The sequence below is a fragment of the Ursus arctos genome, unplaced genomic scaffold, assembly GCF_023065955.2.
Source record: "Ursus arctos isolate Adak ecotype North America unplaced genomic scaffold, UrsArc2.0 scaffold_4, whole genome shotgun sequence".
Classification (NCBI taxonomy): Eukaryota; Metazoa; Chordata; class Mammalia; order Carnivora; family Ursidae; genus Ursus; species Ursus arctos.
In genome coordinates, this window is record NW_026623056.1 from 4,263,071 (window position 1) to 4,278,428 (window position 15,358).

The 15,358-nt window shown below is 42.7% G+C and overlaps 1 protein-coding gene across 2 annotated transcripts in view; it reads right to left on the reverse strand.

Annotated features, from left to right (window-relative positions):
- Window positions 1–1,047: 1,047 nt before the first annotated feature.
- Window positions 1,048–15,358, reverse strand: part of LRRC31 (leucine rich repeat containing 31) — a 28,341-nt gene continuing 14,030 nt past the window's right edge. For both annotated transcript variants that reach the window (XM_044384873.2, XM_026498908.4), the window contains 5 exons: window positions 15,166–15,333; window positions 14,228–14,395; window positions 11,510–11,677; window positions 7,714–7,881; window positions 1,048–1,379 (listed from right to left, as the gene is read on the reverse strand). In XM_044384873.2, the coding sequence (XP_044240808.1) occupies window positions 1,048–1,379; window positions 7,714–7,881; window positions 11,510–11,677; window positions 14,228–14,395; window positions 15,166–15,333 (1,004 nt within the window). The remainder of the gene's footprint in view (window positions 1,380–7,713; window positions 7,882–11,509; window positions 11,678–14,227; window positions 14,396–15,165; window positions 15,334–15,358) is intronic.

Sequence of the window (15,358 nt, forward strand, 5' to 3'; positions counted from 1 at the left end):
TAGGTGCTCATGGAATTCATGGGAAGGCCCAGAGAATGAAGAATACCACGACTGCCTAAAACATCCCCATCTACACCACCCAAAGCTCCTCATCTTGGTGACTTCCTTTGGGAGTAATATTGATTTCAAGTTCAACATGTCTTTCAAGCAATAATTGCAGTATAAATTACTAGTGAAGCAACAAGAAACCAAACATAATTTGCTTAGAGTGTATCAGAATAGAAATGTGTGGGCAAACAAATACTTCTGCTGTGCAATGAGTTTCGTGCTCCTGTAAAAGGTAACCAAAAATTTCAAAAATCACTTAGAGCAAGACAAAAAACTTTAATTAATGAATTAAATAGGTTTTACATAGAATATTCCATGTCAAAAGATGCCCAGAGCTAATGTTATTTTATTTTAACAATAAAAGATTTTACTTTATTTTAATAAGATGTATTTTTGATACTGGGTTTGGAAGTTTTGACCACTTTTTACAATGATTTATATGTCTGTGATCATTATCGGTGTTCATGGTTTATATCTGAGATAAAAAGCACCGGAACATAAAATAATACACCTTGGAAGGATATACTTTCTGACAAAAATGGAAATACAGTACATAAGACACATACAATAGTAATGATAGCATGAAACTATCATAGCCAGTGCCTTTCACATTAGAATTTCACACACTCACACATACACACCCTCACACTTATATTTAGAACATTTATCATGCAGGAAGGGAAGAGACAGAAAATTCCAGGTCAAGAAAAAGGGAAATGTGTTACTAGAATCTAAACATTTTTGGCAGGCCTTCTAAACAGAAAGGGAACTATATATCCAAAATAAATGACACTCCATGGAAACATATCATCCTTGTCATTAGAAAGTAAAGCTGTACTTATATTAGATTACCATATACATATTTATAAAGCTTTTGTAACATCAATCCCATTAAACAGCCCAGAAGCTGATACTCCTTTGATTACACTAAGATTCATCCATGCTCTTTTCCTTCTCTAGATAATGGTTTATAGCTTAGTTAAGCCTTGGGAAATCAGCTTACTGAAACTCACCAAGGTCAAAGTGAATGCTGCGTCTGTGATCTTGGTGAAAATGTTCTAGCTCTTCCTCCTGTGCAGTGGGGAGGATCCATCTTTTCATTCCTATCTCCGTGATCTTGGAAAGTTTGGCGACAGCACATAGCAAGTGTCTAAACCATTGTCCGCAATCCCGAGAAGCTGATGGCCGAAGGCTAATATCCAGCTCGGTCAACTCTTTGAGGAACCTCACGTTTTGGCAGAAGACGGCCCATCCTGCATCACAGATGCTGTCATTATAGCTCAGGTCGAGCGTCTGTAGCTTGGCCAGGTGACCTGTGTGTATTACCGATGCTGAAAAATAAAATCACACTAAATGCTAAAATACAAGAAAACTTTCTCCAATGGCTATTTGCCACTTCCGATAACACAGTTGTTCTAAGATTAGTAATGACAAGATCGGTGATTAGTGGCTTTGTTATTAGCTAACAGCGTTATTCAGGACACCTGAAATCGCGGTAGTGCCAAATCTATTCTCTGTGCATCCCAGGTACAGCCTGAAAATCGTTCTTTTCTCTTTCCAAATCCCAACCTGAAGAACATCCTTTTCGTCAAGTTCCTGCTCTTAGCTCTACTAGAGTCCCAGCTCTCCCTGCAGACTCTCTCTAATTTAATGTGACGAGTGACGGCTCTCTGGCTTTAACTGAGGACCATTTATATAGAGTCATCTTGCTGTTTAGTACTGTTTAATTGTTCACTGCTCATTCAGTCATTCTTCATTCAACAAGTATTTAACTGAGCACTTTTCACGTGCAAAATACACATGGGTAATTTCCAAGTCACTTTAGGGACCTCCAATTCACAGAACAATTTTCCCTTTGAAGAGCACATATCACAGTACTACCTAAAGTGGCACGTTGTAAATCCTGGTTAGAGACGAAGCTAAGAAAAGAGAGTAACGCTTGTAAGAGGAGATAGGAGAGCTGCCCACGGCAAGCAGCGCCAGCCAGACGCAGCGGTGGACCACAGAGATGAGTAGCACTGGTCTCAGAGTCGGCGGGGACCCTGCAGGTCTCCTCGTTCAATGCTCAGATCGATGATCAGAGATGATTCTCTTTCACAGCTTCTCTACTGGTGACCACCCTTTCCAGTTGCCCCAACAGAGTGAGGTGGCTCTCAGCAGGAGAAAGCCCCCACCCTTTGGGTCCCTTTCTGCCTTACAGTGACGTTCACTGCCCCACAGCCTGCCGGACACCTCAGCTCCTTCCTCGCACCCGCCTTGCAATGTTGGACGCCAGTCAGTTCCCTTCAAGTTCTCTCCCTTTAGGATTCAATGTGCCCTGATCTCTCCGTCATTCTTCACGTGTCCTGGCTCCCAGAGCAAGCAGGATGCTCCATCCCCATTGCTTTCCCTTGCCCACAGTTTGGTTCCACCGTGCGTTCGAAAGCTCAGCATTCCGCACACACAAGAGCTGCGCCCCGTTCGTAGGTGTCCATGTTGATGTGTGGCTCTTCCGCTCCCCAAACATTACTCGCCATATTCTCAAGACCCAACCTTTAGAGACAATGTGCATGCTTTTCCCTTTTACAATTTTTTTCCGTAATGGAAATGTTCAAGGGTACAAAACAATAGAATAGGAGCATAAGCTCCCACGTCCCCATCATTCAGCTTCAACACTTACCTTCATTACACCAATCTTGTTTCACCTACTTCCCTTCCTTCTACTTTTTTTTTTTTAGTACAGGCATCCCTCCTTTTATTGCCCTTTGCTTCACTGTGCTTCCCAGATAATTGCTTTTATTAAATTAACGCGTTGAAGGTTTGTGGCAACGTTGCATCAAGCACCATTTTTCCAACAGCATTTTTTCACTTTGTGTCTTTGTGTCACATTTTGGTAATTCTCTCAATATTCGACATTTTTTCCTTGTTTGTTATGGTGATCGGTGATTAAGAGTTGCTGAAAGCTCAGGTGATGGTTAGCACTTTTTAGCGAGAAAGTATTTTTTTAGGGGGAGTAGGGTCAAAGGGAAAGGGAGAGAGAAAATCCTAAGTAGGCTCTATGCCCAGTGGGGCTCGATCTTACAACCCTGAGGTCATGACCTGAGCTGAAAGCAAGAGTCGAATGCTAAACTGAGCCACCCAGGCGCCCCACGACAAAGTATTTTTTAACTAAGGTATGTACATTCTTGTTTTAGACATAATGTATTGCATGCTTAATAGACCACAATATGGTGTACACATAACTTTTGTATGTGCTGGGATACCGGAGAATGTATCTGACTTGCCTTTTTGCAATATTTGCTTTATCGTGTAGTCTGGAGCCAAACCCACAATACCTCTGAGATATGACTGTATTTTATTTTTACTTATTTATCCTACAGTATTATTATTATTAAAGATTTTATTTATTTATTTGACAGAAAGAGAGCCAGCGAGAGAGGGAACGCAAGCAGGGGGAGTAGGAGAGGAAGAAGCAGGCTCCCAGCGGAGGAGCCTGATGTGGGGCTCGATCCCAGAACGCCGGGATCACGCCCTGAGACTGAGCCACCCAGGCGCCCCTGTCCTACAGTATTATTGATTGCATTCCCTATGCTATACTTCTCATCCGCAGGGCTTATTTATTAAGTTTTTGTACGAATTAGTTCCCTTTATCTATTTCAGCCATTCCCTACCCCTCCCCTCTGGTAACTAGAAGTTTGTTCTCTGCATTTAAGAGTCCGTTTTTGGTCTTGTTTGTTTTGTATTTTAGATTCCACATATAAATGAAATCATATAGTATTTGTCTTTCTCTGATTTATTTCACTTAGGATTATACCGTCTAGGTCCAACCATGTTGTCACAAATGGCAGGATCTCATTCTTGGGGCCCCTGGCTGGCTCAGTCTGTAGAGCATGTGACTCTACAAAAGTTCAAGATTGCTGAGTCAACGATTCCATTGTTGGGTCACAAGTTCAAGCCCCATGTTGGGCATAAAGCTTACTTTAAAAAATAAATAAATAAAATGTGTGTACCTTAGAAGGATCTCACTCTTTTTTTATGGCTGAATAATATTCCTCTGTGTGTGTGTGTGTGTGTGTGTGTGTGTGTACCACTCTTCTAGACCCACTCATCTATCTGTGGACACTTAAGTTGCTTCCATATCTTAGATATTGTAGATAATGCTGGTATAAACATAGGGGTGCATATATCTTTTCAAATTAGTGTTTTTGTTTTCTTTGGGTAAGTACCCAGTGGTAGGATTACTGGATCATATGGTAGTTCTATTTTTAATTTTTTAAGGAAACTCCATCTGGTTTTCCAGAGTGGCTGCACCAATTTACATTTCCACCAACAGTGCACAAGGGTTACTTTTTCTCGACATCCTCTCCAAGACTTGCTATTTCTTGTCTTTTTGATTTTAGCCATTCTGACAGGTGTAAGGTGATACTTCATGTGTTGTGTGTTTTTTTTTAAGATTTTTATTTTTAAGTACTCTCTATACCCAATGTGGTGCTCAAACACACAACCCTAAGATCAAGGGCACACGCTCTGCCGACTGAGCCAGCCAGGCGCTCCCTCAGTGTGGTTTTGATTTGCATCTCCCTGATGCTGAGTGATGTTGAGCATCTTGTCATGTGTCTGCTGGCCATCTGGATGTCTTCTTTGGAAAAATGTCTCTTCAGTTCCTCTGCTCGTTTTTAAATTGGATTATTTGGGGGCGCCTGGGTGGCTCAGTCGTTTAGCATCTGCCTTCGGCTCAGGGCGTGATCCTGGAGTTCTGGGATTGAGCCCCACGTCAGGCTCTTCCACTATGAGCTTGCTTCTTCCTCTCCCACTCCCCCTGCTTGTGTTCCCTCTCTCGCTGGCTGTCTCTATTTCTCTGTCAAATGAATAAATAAAATCTTTAAAAAAAATTTAAATTGGACTATTTGGGTTTTTTGGTTTTGAATTGTTTAAATTCTTTATGTATTTTGGACATTAATGCCTTATTGGATATATCACTCGCAAATATTTTCTCCTGTTAAGTTGCCTTTTCATGTTTTTTGGTGGTTTCCTTCTTTGTGAAAAAACTTTTCATTTTGTGTAGTCCAATTGTTTTATTTTGCTTTTGTTTCCCTTGCCCGAGGAGACATATCTAGAAAAATGTTGCTAAGGCTAGTGTCAAAGAGATCACTGCCTTTGTTTTCTTCCAAGAGTTTTATGGTTTCACGTCTCACATTTAGATCTCTAATCCATGTTGAGTTTTTGTGTGTGGTGTAAAAAGGGATCCAGTTTCATTCTTCTGCATGTAGCTATTCAGTTGTCCCAGCATCAGTTATCGAGAGATCGTCTTTTCCCCATTGCATATTCTTGCCTCCTTTGTCATAGATTACTTGACCATATAAGCACAGATTTTTTTCCCTTGGGTCTTTGTTCTGTTCCATTGATCTATGTGTCTGTTTTTGTGCCAGGACCGTACTGTTCAGATTACTACAGCTTTGTAGTATATCTTGAAATCTGGGATTGTGATACCTCCAATTTTGTTCTTTTTCATGATTGTTTTGGCTATTGGGGATCTTCTGTGGTTCCATACTAATTTTAGGATTATTCTACTTCTGTGAAAAATGCGGTTGATATTTTGATAGGGATTATATTAAATCTGTAGATTGCTTTGGGAAGTATGGACATTTTAACAATATTTGTTCTCCCAGCCCATGAGCATGGACTATCTTTCCATTTATTTCTGTCATCTTCAATTTCTTCCATCAGTTTCCTATGGTTTTCAGAGTACAGGTCTTTCACCTCCTTGGTTAAGTTATTCCTTAGTATTTTATAATTTTGGGTACAATTGTAAATGGGGTTGTTTTCTTAAATTTCTCTTTCTGCTGCTTTGTTATTAGTGTATAGAAATGCAACAGAATTCTGTATATTGATTTTGTATCCTGCAGCTTTACTAAGTTCATTTATCAGTTCTAAGAGTTTTTGGTGGTGCTTTTAGGCTTTCTAGATATAGTATTATGTCATCTGCAAATAGTGAAAGCTTTACTTCTTCCTTACCAATTTGGATGCCTTTTATTTCCTGCCTGACTTCTGTGGCTAGGACTTCCAGTACTATGTTGAATAAAAGTGGCAAGAACAAACATCCGTCTCTTGTTCCTGACCTTAGAGGAAAAGCTCTCCATTTTTCACCATTGAGGATGATGTTAGCTGTAGGTTTGACTTATATGACTTGTTTTTTTTAAAGATTTTATTTATTTATGTGACAGAGACTGCCAGCGAGAGAGGGAACACAGCAGGGGAGTGGGAGAGGGAGAAGCAGGCTCCCAGCGGAGGAGACCGATGTGGGACTCGATCCCGGAACATCCCGGAACGCCGGGATCACACCCTGAGCCGAAGGCAGACGCTTAACGACTGCACCACCCAGGCGCCCCGACGTATATGACTTTTATCATGCTGAGGTATGTTCCCCTGAATCCCACTTTGTTGAGAGTTTTTATCATGAACAGATGTTGAATCTTGTCAAATGCTTTTCCTGCATTTCCTGAGATGACTATATGATTTTTGAGATGATCATATTACTGTATTTTAAAGCAAATCCCAGACCCCGTTTTAACTTTCCTATACTGTTTGAATTTTCCAATCATGTGAGTATCCTAATTATTACATTTCACTATTTTATACTTATTATATATTTTTTAAATCTGGGTAATAGGATCGTAGGTTATGGAAATACTTTTGTAGTTTACTCTGAGAAAGTGTTGTTATTTATAAAAGAAAAAAAGCTAGAAGTGATTAAGAAATTCTTAAAGAACGTTTGTTAAAATAATCCAAGCAATATAAAAGTGGCAATAGGTAACCACAGACAGTGATACTTGTAATTCACTAAAAATTTGTTGGAAGGATGCTCGTAGCTTCAGAGATGCAGCTGATGGCTGCATAGTGCTGGGGATGCGGGCACAAGGGTAGATGAGAGACACAGATGTATTCTCCAATTCATTGTTTCCCAATGGGAAGTGGACGAAATAGAGGTGATTTTAGGGGATATTTGGGAAAGGTATTATATACTCTGGAATCCCATAGTGCAAAAGTTATTCCTTATTCAAATCTCTTCCTATCCTTCTAAATTGATGTGGAGAAAGGGTCAAATTGATGCTAGTATGCCTTTAAAGCCCTCTCTTCCCCTATTTCTAACAAAGAGAGAAAGAACCTCTATTCAAAGCCTTCAGCTGCCAACAGTCTAATAATGTCTATGAGAAGTGATTCCCGCATTTCAGTTATGGTGATGATGAGTTTCCTGTTTAAATAAAAGCATTTAGGTTAAAGAGTCAATATAAAGAAAAAAATTAAGTAACAGTGCAGGTACTAGGTGCACAGGGCAAGCTCTGTGAAGGCAGACTGTAAGTAACTGGTTTGAGTCACACTGAGCTACCCAGAGAACGAGTCTGTCCTGTGCGGGGAGGGCGAGGAGCAGAAGCGGGAACGACCCACTGCCACGTCTATACCCATCGCTCCCTTTGTGACGCGCCCTCCAGTCTTCTTGGCCCTCCCGGCTCGGGAATTGCCCTTACTCGTTTTCACCAGCTCTCTCCTATGCAGATGCTGGAGAGAAAGAAGGGAAGCCGGGCGGAGGGCTCAGCCACAGGCCTGGCCCAACTCCCCTCCCCCGCCCTGCCCCCAGCGGCGCACTGGGCTCCCCGCCGGACTTCTTTGGAATCAGTAGATACCAACCCAGAAGAGCCACGTCCTCCGTCACCAGGGCACAGCTGCTCAGTCTCAGCACTCGAAGGGACGCTAAGAACTTCAGTGTTTCCAGAAGCAGCTTCAGGTTGCCACCAACACATTTATTCCAAGAAAGGTCGAATATTTCCAGAGCAGGGAGGTAAGTGGAGGCTTCAGCTAAAATTGATAACAGAAGAGTAATCGTTTAGGCTTCCGTCTTTGAAACTGAAGAACCTGGGGCAATGTATTAATATAACTGAGATAAGAAAGTTACAGAGACTGTTTTCTTTTGCCCGAAATTCATGACCACAAGTTACGTTGCCTATTTTTATTTGGGAGAAATATTGGAAACTTTAGAAAAATAAAACTTGATTAAGTGGAATTCACTATCCACTGGGCTTTTTCTCCTGTAGTTCCCCTCTAGGAAGAAGGAGGCAGAGGATTTGGACAGCTAGTTGGGATTTCCGGAGCGTGTCCCGGTTTTACATGCTCCTGTGTCTAGTCAGGCTGAAGTTCGGAGGTGGGGCCAAGCCTCCTGCGGACCTACCTGCAGTTACAGAGACAAGGAAGAGAACTAGTGGATTTCGGAGAGATTTTAAAATGAGATTAAAAGAGGTTCTGGTTAATTCTCAGTTGCCCCAATGTTGAAATTAACCCAAACAACTTATTCCTAAGATATAGTTAATTATACTTTAATGCCACTCTTCTTTCTCAAAAATAACAGGTGTCCAAAGGGCAAATACATATCCTTTTATAATGTCTAATAAGAAAATCCCTCCCACCTGCATGGTACAGAGACCTATCAATAAGAAATGGAACTTTTTCTTTTAAAAATGATGTGATGAATTATATGTTTACTTGATTCACTTCTTTTTTTGGAGGGGAGGTGCAGAGGGCAAGGGAGCAAGAGAATCTTAAGCAGCTCCATGCCAGCATGGAGCCTGACACGGGGCTCAAACTCATGACCCTGAGATGATGACCTGAGCCAAAATCAAGCATCAGACACTTAACCAACTGAGCCACCCAGGTCTCCCAAATGATTTACTTCTTAATTCAAATTGAATGATAGATTTATCTCAGATGATATAATTTCATGTAATATCTACTTGATTATGAGTCATTATGCAGCAATAATTGGAAAGAGCTCTATCTTCCGATGGCAAAAGACACAAAATTAAAAACAAAATTTTCTTTTTAAAAAATACAACTTTTTCCAACTAGGGACATCATGTTGCCCCTAAATTTGTTTTTTGTGTAACTTTCTGAACAGAACATTAGTCTGAACAGTGGGATGTGTCGTGTGTGTGTGTGTGTGTGTGTGTGTGTGTGTGGTGTGTATATGTGTGTTTAAATCACCATTTTGGAGATTACAGACCCCTTGGAAAAGTTAGTTTACTTGCTTAACTGTATGCAGAAATACCTAAATGTGGTTAGGGTAGGCCGTGAAGAGTAAGTGCGATCTCTGCCTTCAAGGAGATGATCAACTGGGGGAAATACATTCATTGAGGAAAACACACAAATAAATACATAGTTACAAATTCTAATAGAGGCTATACAAAAGATACAGGGGCTCCTCATTTAGATCCGAGATGCTGTCTTTACAGGGAGACTTTATACTGAGACCTGAAGTCAGAGCTCCCCAGGAAAGAACAGGAGGCGGGTGAGGGCTGGGGGCACCCCATCCAGAGAACAGGAAGACCTGGAGACAAGGGGGAGCTCAGTGACAGGAAGGAACTGAAGAAGCCAGCTGAGGCTGGTTCAGGAAGCAAGGGGGAGAGTGGCCGAGAGGCACGAGGGCCAGATCACCTGGGCCTTTTAGACCCCACGAAGGAATGTGGATTTTACCAGGGGTGCTAGGGGCCGCCATTGTGTGTTTTTAAACTGGGTAGTGATAAGATCCAATTTACTTTGTAAATGAAATTTATAGATTATCTCCCCATAATAATATTAACAACTAACATTCACTGAGCATTTACTATGTGCCAGACACCTTTCCGAGAACTTTACATATATCAACACATTTAATTCTTACAACCTCATGAAGTCTTTACTATTATTCCATTTTACATTTTATAGACAAGGAGACTGAAGCACAGAGATGTCAAGTATCTCAGGTCACAAGAGCCAGAGCCAGGATTTGATTTTAGGCAGCCTGATTCCAGGAGATTTGAAGCCAGAAAATGTACCACATATGTCCCCCACAATATAATTGCAATCAATCTTCAGGAGTTCATAGCCCCCTCCCTCTAGACTGACTTTCTGATCCAGGTTAAGAACTCCTGATCTGAAAGATACGTATCTTGCTATTTTCCCCATCCAGACATGGGGACAAGGAGATGGGCAATGCTGGGAGCAGGCGAGGGGCACAGTTCACGCCAAGGACCAAGTCTATGTGGGTTGAACAAAGTACTTGGGCTGAAAGGGGGGCAAGAGTGCCCTAAATATAGAAGTCTTTGAATGTGGGGTGAATTATATGCATTCGTTTCTGTTAACAGTTATTAACAGAATATATTTCTTTCATTAGTAATAAACTGTGTCTGATCCATGGTACAATTCATTTTTCTAGAAATGTCAGCTGACATACAACACTTCCGGGGCCAGAGGGGGTCAGAGAGAAGGACTCTGTTTTCATCCTTATCCAGGAAGCACAAGAATACAAGTTCTCTGGTCTGTGTGTGTGCAGAAAAAGAGCTAACCTGCCAGGCCTGACTCTGCGACCCCCTAAAGGCTTCCTGACAAGGTTGGCTGGCATCCGGGCCTTTGCAGTTTGGCTGTGTTCCACCCATTCCTTACCTAACACGAGTGGATCGCTGTGCCTCCACTGCGTGTCTACAAATTCTAGGACTTAGGCTGAACACCAGCTTTCCTTCTGTGCTCTGGAATTTCGATATTTGCCAGTAGAGGGTAACTGTGTGACCACCCCCCAAGAAAAGCCCTGGATGGAAGGTTCAGGTGAGCTTCCCTGGAAGGCGTCCTTTCACCTGTGTTGTCAGAAGTCGCTGGGAGAAGGACGTGTGTGCTGTGTGACTCCACAGGCAGAGGTCTCTTGGAAACTTGTACTTGGTTTCCTCTAAACTTTGCGCCACGCACTGTTCCCTTTGCTGATTTTGCTTTGTATCCTTTTGTTGTAATAAATCCCAACAGTGAGTCCAACTCTACGCTGAGACCAGTGTGTCCTCCTAGCGAATCACTGAACCTGAACGTGGCACTGGGGACCCCCATCCAGCAACGTGTGCCCGAAGTGCTTTGCTCGAGTGGCTATTTCTGCAAACTGATGGAAAGTACCTTTGCCTCAAAATATCTCCTTCTACTTGCAGACGATGTTCTTGCCCCCGAAGAGGCAGACATTCCAGATTCTGCAGACCCTTAATCTGGGCTGGACTGTATCCATGACCTTCAAGCAGGCCCAGATTCCTAGCGAGGACAACAAATCCTGCTAGAAAGCGGATGCTGGGTAGTCAACGAGGTTCACACACTAGCGATTCCCTCATCTTTCCCGTCAGACTCCCAGCAATCCAGTTTATATTGGCACCTCGGTGAAATCCCAAGTTACCATGGATATGGACCTCCAGAGTTGGCTGCATACAATTTAGATTTTAAATGCTAAATTTGCAAATGCCAGCCACAATCATTCATCTGGCCTTCAGAAAGCCACTTTTAAGAGAGCACATTTCCTGAAAAGAAGACACATTAGGAATTCAGGAGTTTGCCTATGGCTGAGGCTTGGCATGAAATTCCTATGTAGGGAGTACACGTTCCCGTGTGTTACTGTACACGCCTGCAGGGGTCTGGGGGATTCTCTTACCGAGCGCGGTAAAAGTCTCAGTCTCCAGGGCACAGCTGTTGATGAGTAAGGACTTCAGTGTGGGTAGAAATCGGAGCCGGCTGAGCAGGTGCTCAGAAGAGCTGCCCATCCTTTTGTTGGCGGATAAATCCAACTCTTGAAGACTCGAGAGTAAAGGGACTACCTGGGCTGTGAAAATGTCAGCAGTGACACGTTTTAGGCACCATCTCACAAAGAGTCTTCTGGATATTTGGGTCCCACAGTCCCACAGTCTCCCTCCCTTACACGCACACACACCAGCCACCCTCCCCCGTGTGTAGCTTGGGCTGTTCTACTGCCAAGCCTCTCTCTAGGCTAGACGTTAGGAGCAAAGACCCTGGAGACAGAACTGGGTTCTAATCCTGCCTCTGCTGCTAAAGAACTGTGGGATTTCAGGAAAGTTACTTAACTTCTCTGAATCTCAGTTATCACAACAACAACAACAACAACAACAACAACAACAACAACAACAGAACTCACAGGGTCATTGGGAAGATAAAATGACTTGGTATATGTAAGCATGCTGGGATCTCTGTGCGGCTGGCTCACCTCCTCAGAGCCTTCCGGGGCCCCCTAAGCCACAAAAGCCCGTGGTCACGATCACATCACCCTATTTATTTTTGTTTATGTGTTTGTTTTCTGTCCTCCCTCACCGAAGGTGAGCTCTGTCTGTAGGGCCTGCGTCCTCCCGAGTGTGCGAAGAATCTAGAACACCGGAGGCACAGACATTTGTGGAAGGAGGGATGGAGGATGGGAAGGAAAGGAAGGCAGGCAGGTGGGATCCCAACAGATGTAACGGTTTCTTCCTCTTCACATGTAGTTGGTTTATTCCTGTCCCTACCAGACTGGGGCTCCTGGACTATGATTTTCGCTTAGCCCATGGCACAGTGCCTCGTACGACTAGATGATGAATCAAAGTTGTTGGCTAAACGATCTGTAATTCCATTTCTTTGGAGCTATCTAGAATGATCAGATAAAAGAATGGTGAGTTATTTAACCTCATAAGGTATAAACGGAATGTATTTTCATTTCCATCTTCTCAAAATTAGGCAGTAAGAGAACGATGCAATTTGCTACAGTTCTTAAATAATCATTAGCTTTCCAGGGCTGTTCACCCGTGTTCGTGGCTGAGAATCTGGTGAGAGAAGCTGGTGCTCCTGTTATGCTAGCGGTAACAGCTGGGGTCCCTGTAGCCCTGGAACCTTCCTCTGGTAACAAGATGAGGCGATATTCATGTTATTCGGTTGTATCGAGGGAAATTCATTCTTTGGAACAGGTGCACCAATAATTCAGGAGTGTCTCCTCCCGGTGTGACGCTCAGACATAAAGGGGACGGTGATACCCCGTACGCTCCATCTGGAGCTCAGAAGCGGCTTGTTTTGTTCCTTTAAAATCTTTATAAAAGCCTTGAACTTCTCTCAGTTTTCCATATTGAGGCATGAGTCCCAAATGTAATTTAGCAGGTCTAAAATATAGATATTCGACCTAAGAACCTATTTTACTCTTTTCCTTCCCAAATTGTACTAAAAACAACTAAAAAATTCTTTTTACTCTTGTTCTTAATTGATTCATTCATTCGATCATATTCAACAAGCATTTCCTGGTGCCAACTATATGCTAGCCCTGCACCTGAACAGAAGAGAGACACTGAAGGGGCTCCCTACACAGTGGGGGCTGCTGATCTGGACAGTGAGCAAGGCCAAGGCCCCAGGGACAGAGCCCAAGCAAGTGGCTGGGGTGGAGTCGAGGAGGGGAAGGCTAGGGAACAAAGTCAGAACGACAGAGGAGGAATAGGGGACCATTTGGACTCGCGGTAACCTGGGCATGAGATGGCGGTGGCCTGGACCAGGGTGGTAGAGGTCCAGAAGGTGAGCTGTGGTGAGATTCTGGAGGTGTTTTGAAAGTTGACTGTGGCCACAGATGGAATTAAACCCTTAATGGCAAGGCCGCGCTCACGCCGTTATGGGAAACTGCATTTATACATTACCTGTTATAATGACAGGATCATGTCTACAGTGGAAAGTAAGTGTAGACACCTGAAGTTATAACGTAGACCCGTGGTGCACCACCCTAAATTCTTCTGTAATTTCATTTGTACCTAAGGGACTTGACTTCAGTCATTAGTCAGAAAGCCTCAACGCCCTTTGTTTGGCTTTCTCTCTACATCCCTGTTTGAAACAAACTTTGTGACTAACAGAGTCATTTCTTTTTTCTTTTTTTTTTTTTTAAAGATTTTATTTATTTATTCGACAGAGATAGAGACAGCCAGCGAGAGAGGGAACACAAGCAGGGGGAGTGGGAGAGGAAGAAGCAGGCTCATAGTGGAGGAGCCTGATGTGGGGCTCGATCCCATAACGCCAGGATCACGCCCTGAGCCGAAGGCAGATGCTTAACCGCTGTGCCACCCAGGCGCCCCTAACAGAGTCATTTCTAAACAGTAACATATATTCAAAATTTTCTCCACCAAGCACCGCATTCATCATTTACAAATATGTGTAGGAGGAATTTAGATTCACTAACATTTCCCGGGCAAGTAATACATGCCAAATACAATATTGGGGCATTCACAGAACGTTTATGATTTGATGCATTTGGTAACTTCATAAACAGTAAATTTAAGGGGATACCTCAAATTTGCCAAGTTCCAAACAGATACTGAGGTTCCAAAAGTCTTTCCATGGCTCTGTCGTTCACACTTACTCAGTGACGCCACGTCATCTGCCGTTAGCGAGCACTGGTGAAGATCCAAAACTTCTAGACACTCCAATGTGGCCAACTGAGCTGATGAGTCCTCAAAACCTCCACCCAGCTCCCTGTTGCAGGAAAGGTCTAATTTCTTCAGTTCACACAAATACCTAAAAGCGGCATCTACAAAGAAAGTCAAAAGTCCCATTCTGACAAGTTAGAAGATGGAAGGCAGGTGTGGAACAGGGGAGGATGTAGGTGTGGAGAAGGGAGATAGAGAAAATATACTGGGTTGAGAAAAGCCAAGATGGAGAAATAACTTTAGACTTCCTACCATCTGGCCCTCCTTGGACTTGATAGTGGCTTCAAATTCCCCCACCCCCACCCCCTAATCTGCATCGACTGCCAGTGGCTTTGGTGGAACCCTGCAACTGATAGTTCTCCTCCTCCCACGCTGAGCATTGGCATTTCACAGAATTCTAGACTTACTCAAACTGCCAGCAAGATGGATATTGTAGGCTCTGTAAGTCGAAGGAGAGCACACAATTTCATGTCACGTTCTCCCTACAGATGCCACTGAAGCTATTCTTTTTATCAGTACCAATTCCTTCCTACTACTGAGCATAAAATAATGCTGACATTTTCAAAAGTAAGAGAAAAATGGAGAGCTTTCATAGCACATAACTTTTCTGTTGCCCAGTGTCTATCTCAAACCCAGAATATCCCGGCCTTTTCAGAGGTAGCTATTTTGAGAGGTAATTTTTAGAATCATAAAAGTGTATGCTTACCGTAAAAGATTTAGAAAAGAATAAAACAAAGAAGATTTAAATTACCCATAATCTCATTCCCCAGTATAACCCCTGTGTATATTTTGTTGAATTTCCTAACAGCTTAAATTAAATATAAACTAAAATTACATATGTGTATAAAAACCTCAGTCATTGCTAACTCACCCAGTAGTCTGACACTCTCTTGTGATAGTCCACATGAATGTAACTTCAGTACTTTCAGATTTGAGGTACTTTTTAATCCCTGAGCAATACTGTTCAGACTTGCACCGATGTTTCTGTTAATGGAAAGATCGAGGACTTCGAGATTTTGCATCATGGGTAGCAACTGACCTAGAGAGAAGTGAATCCAAATGAG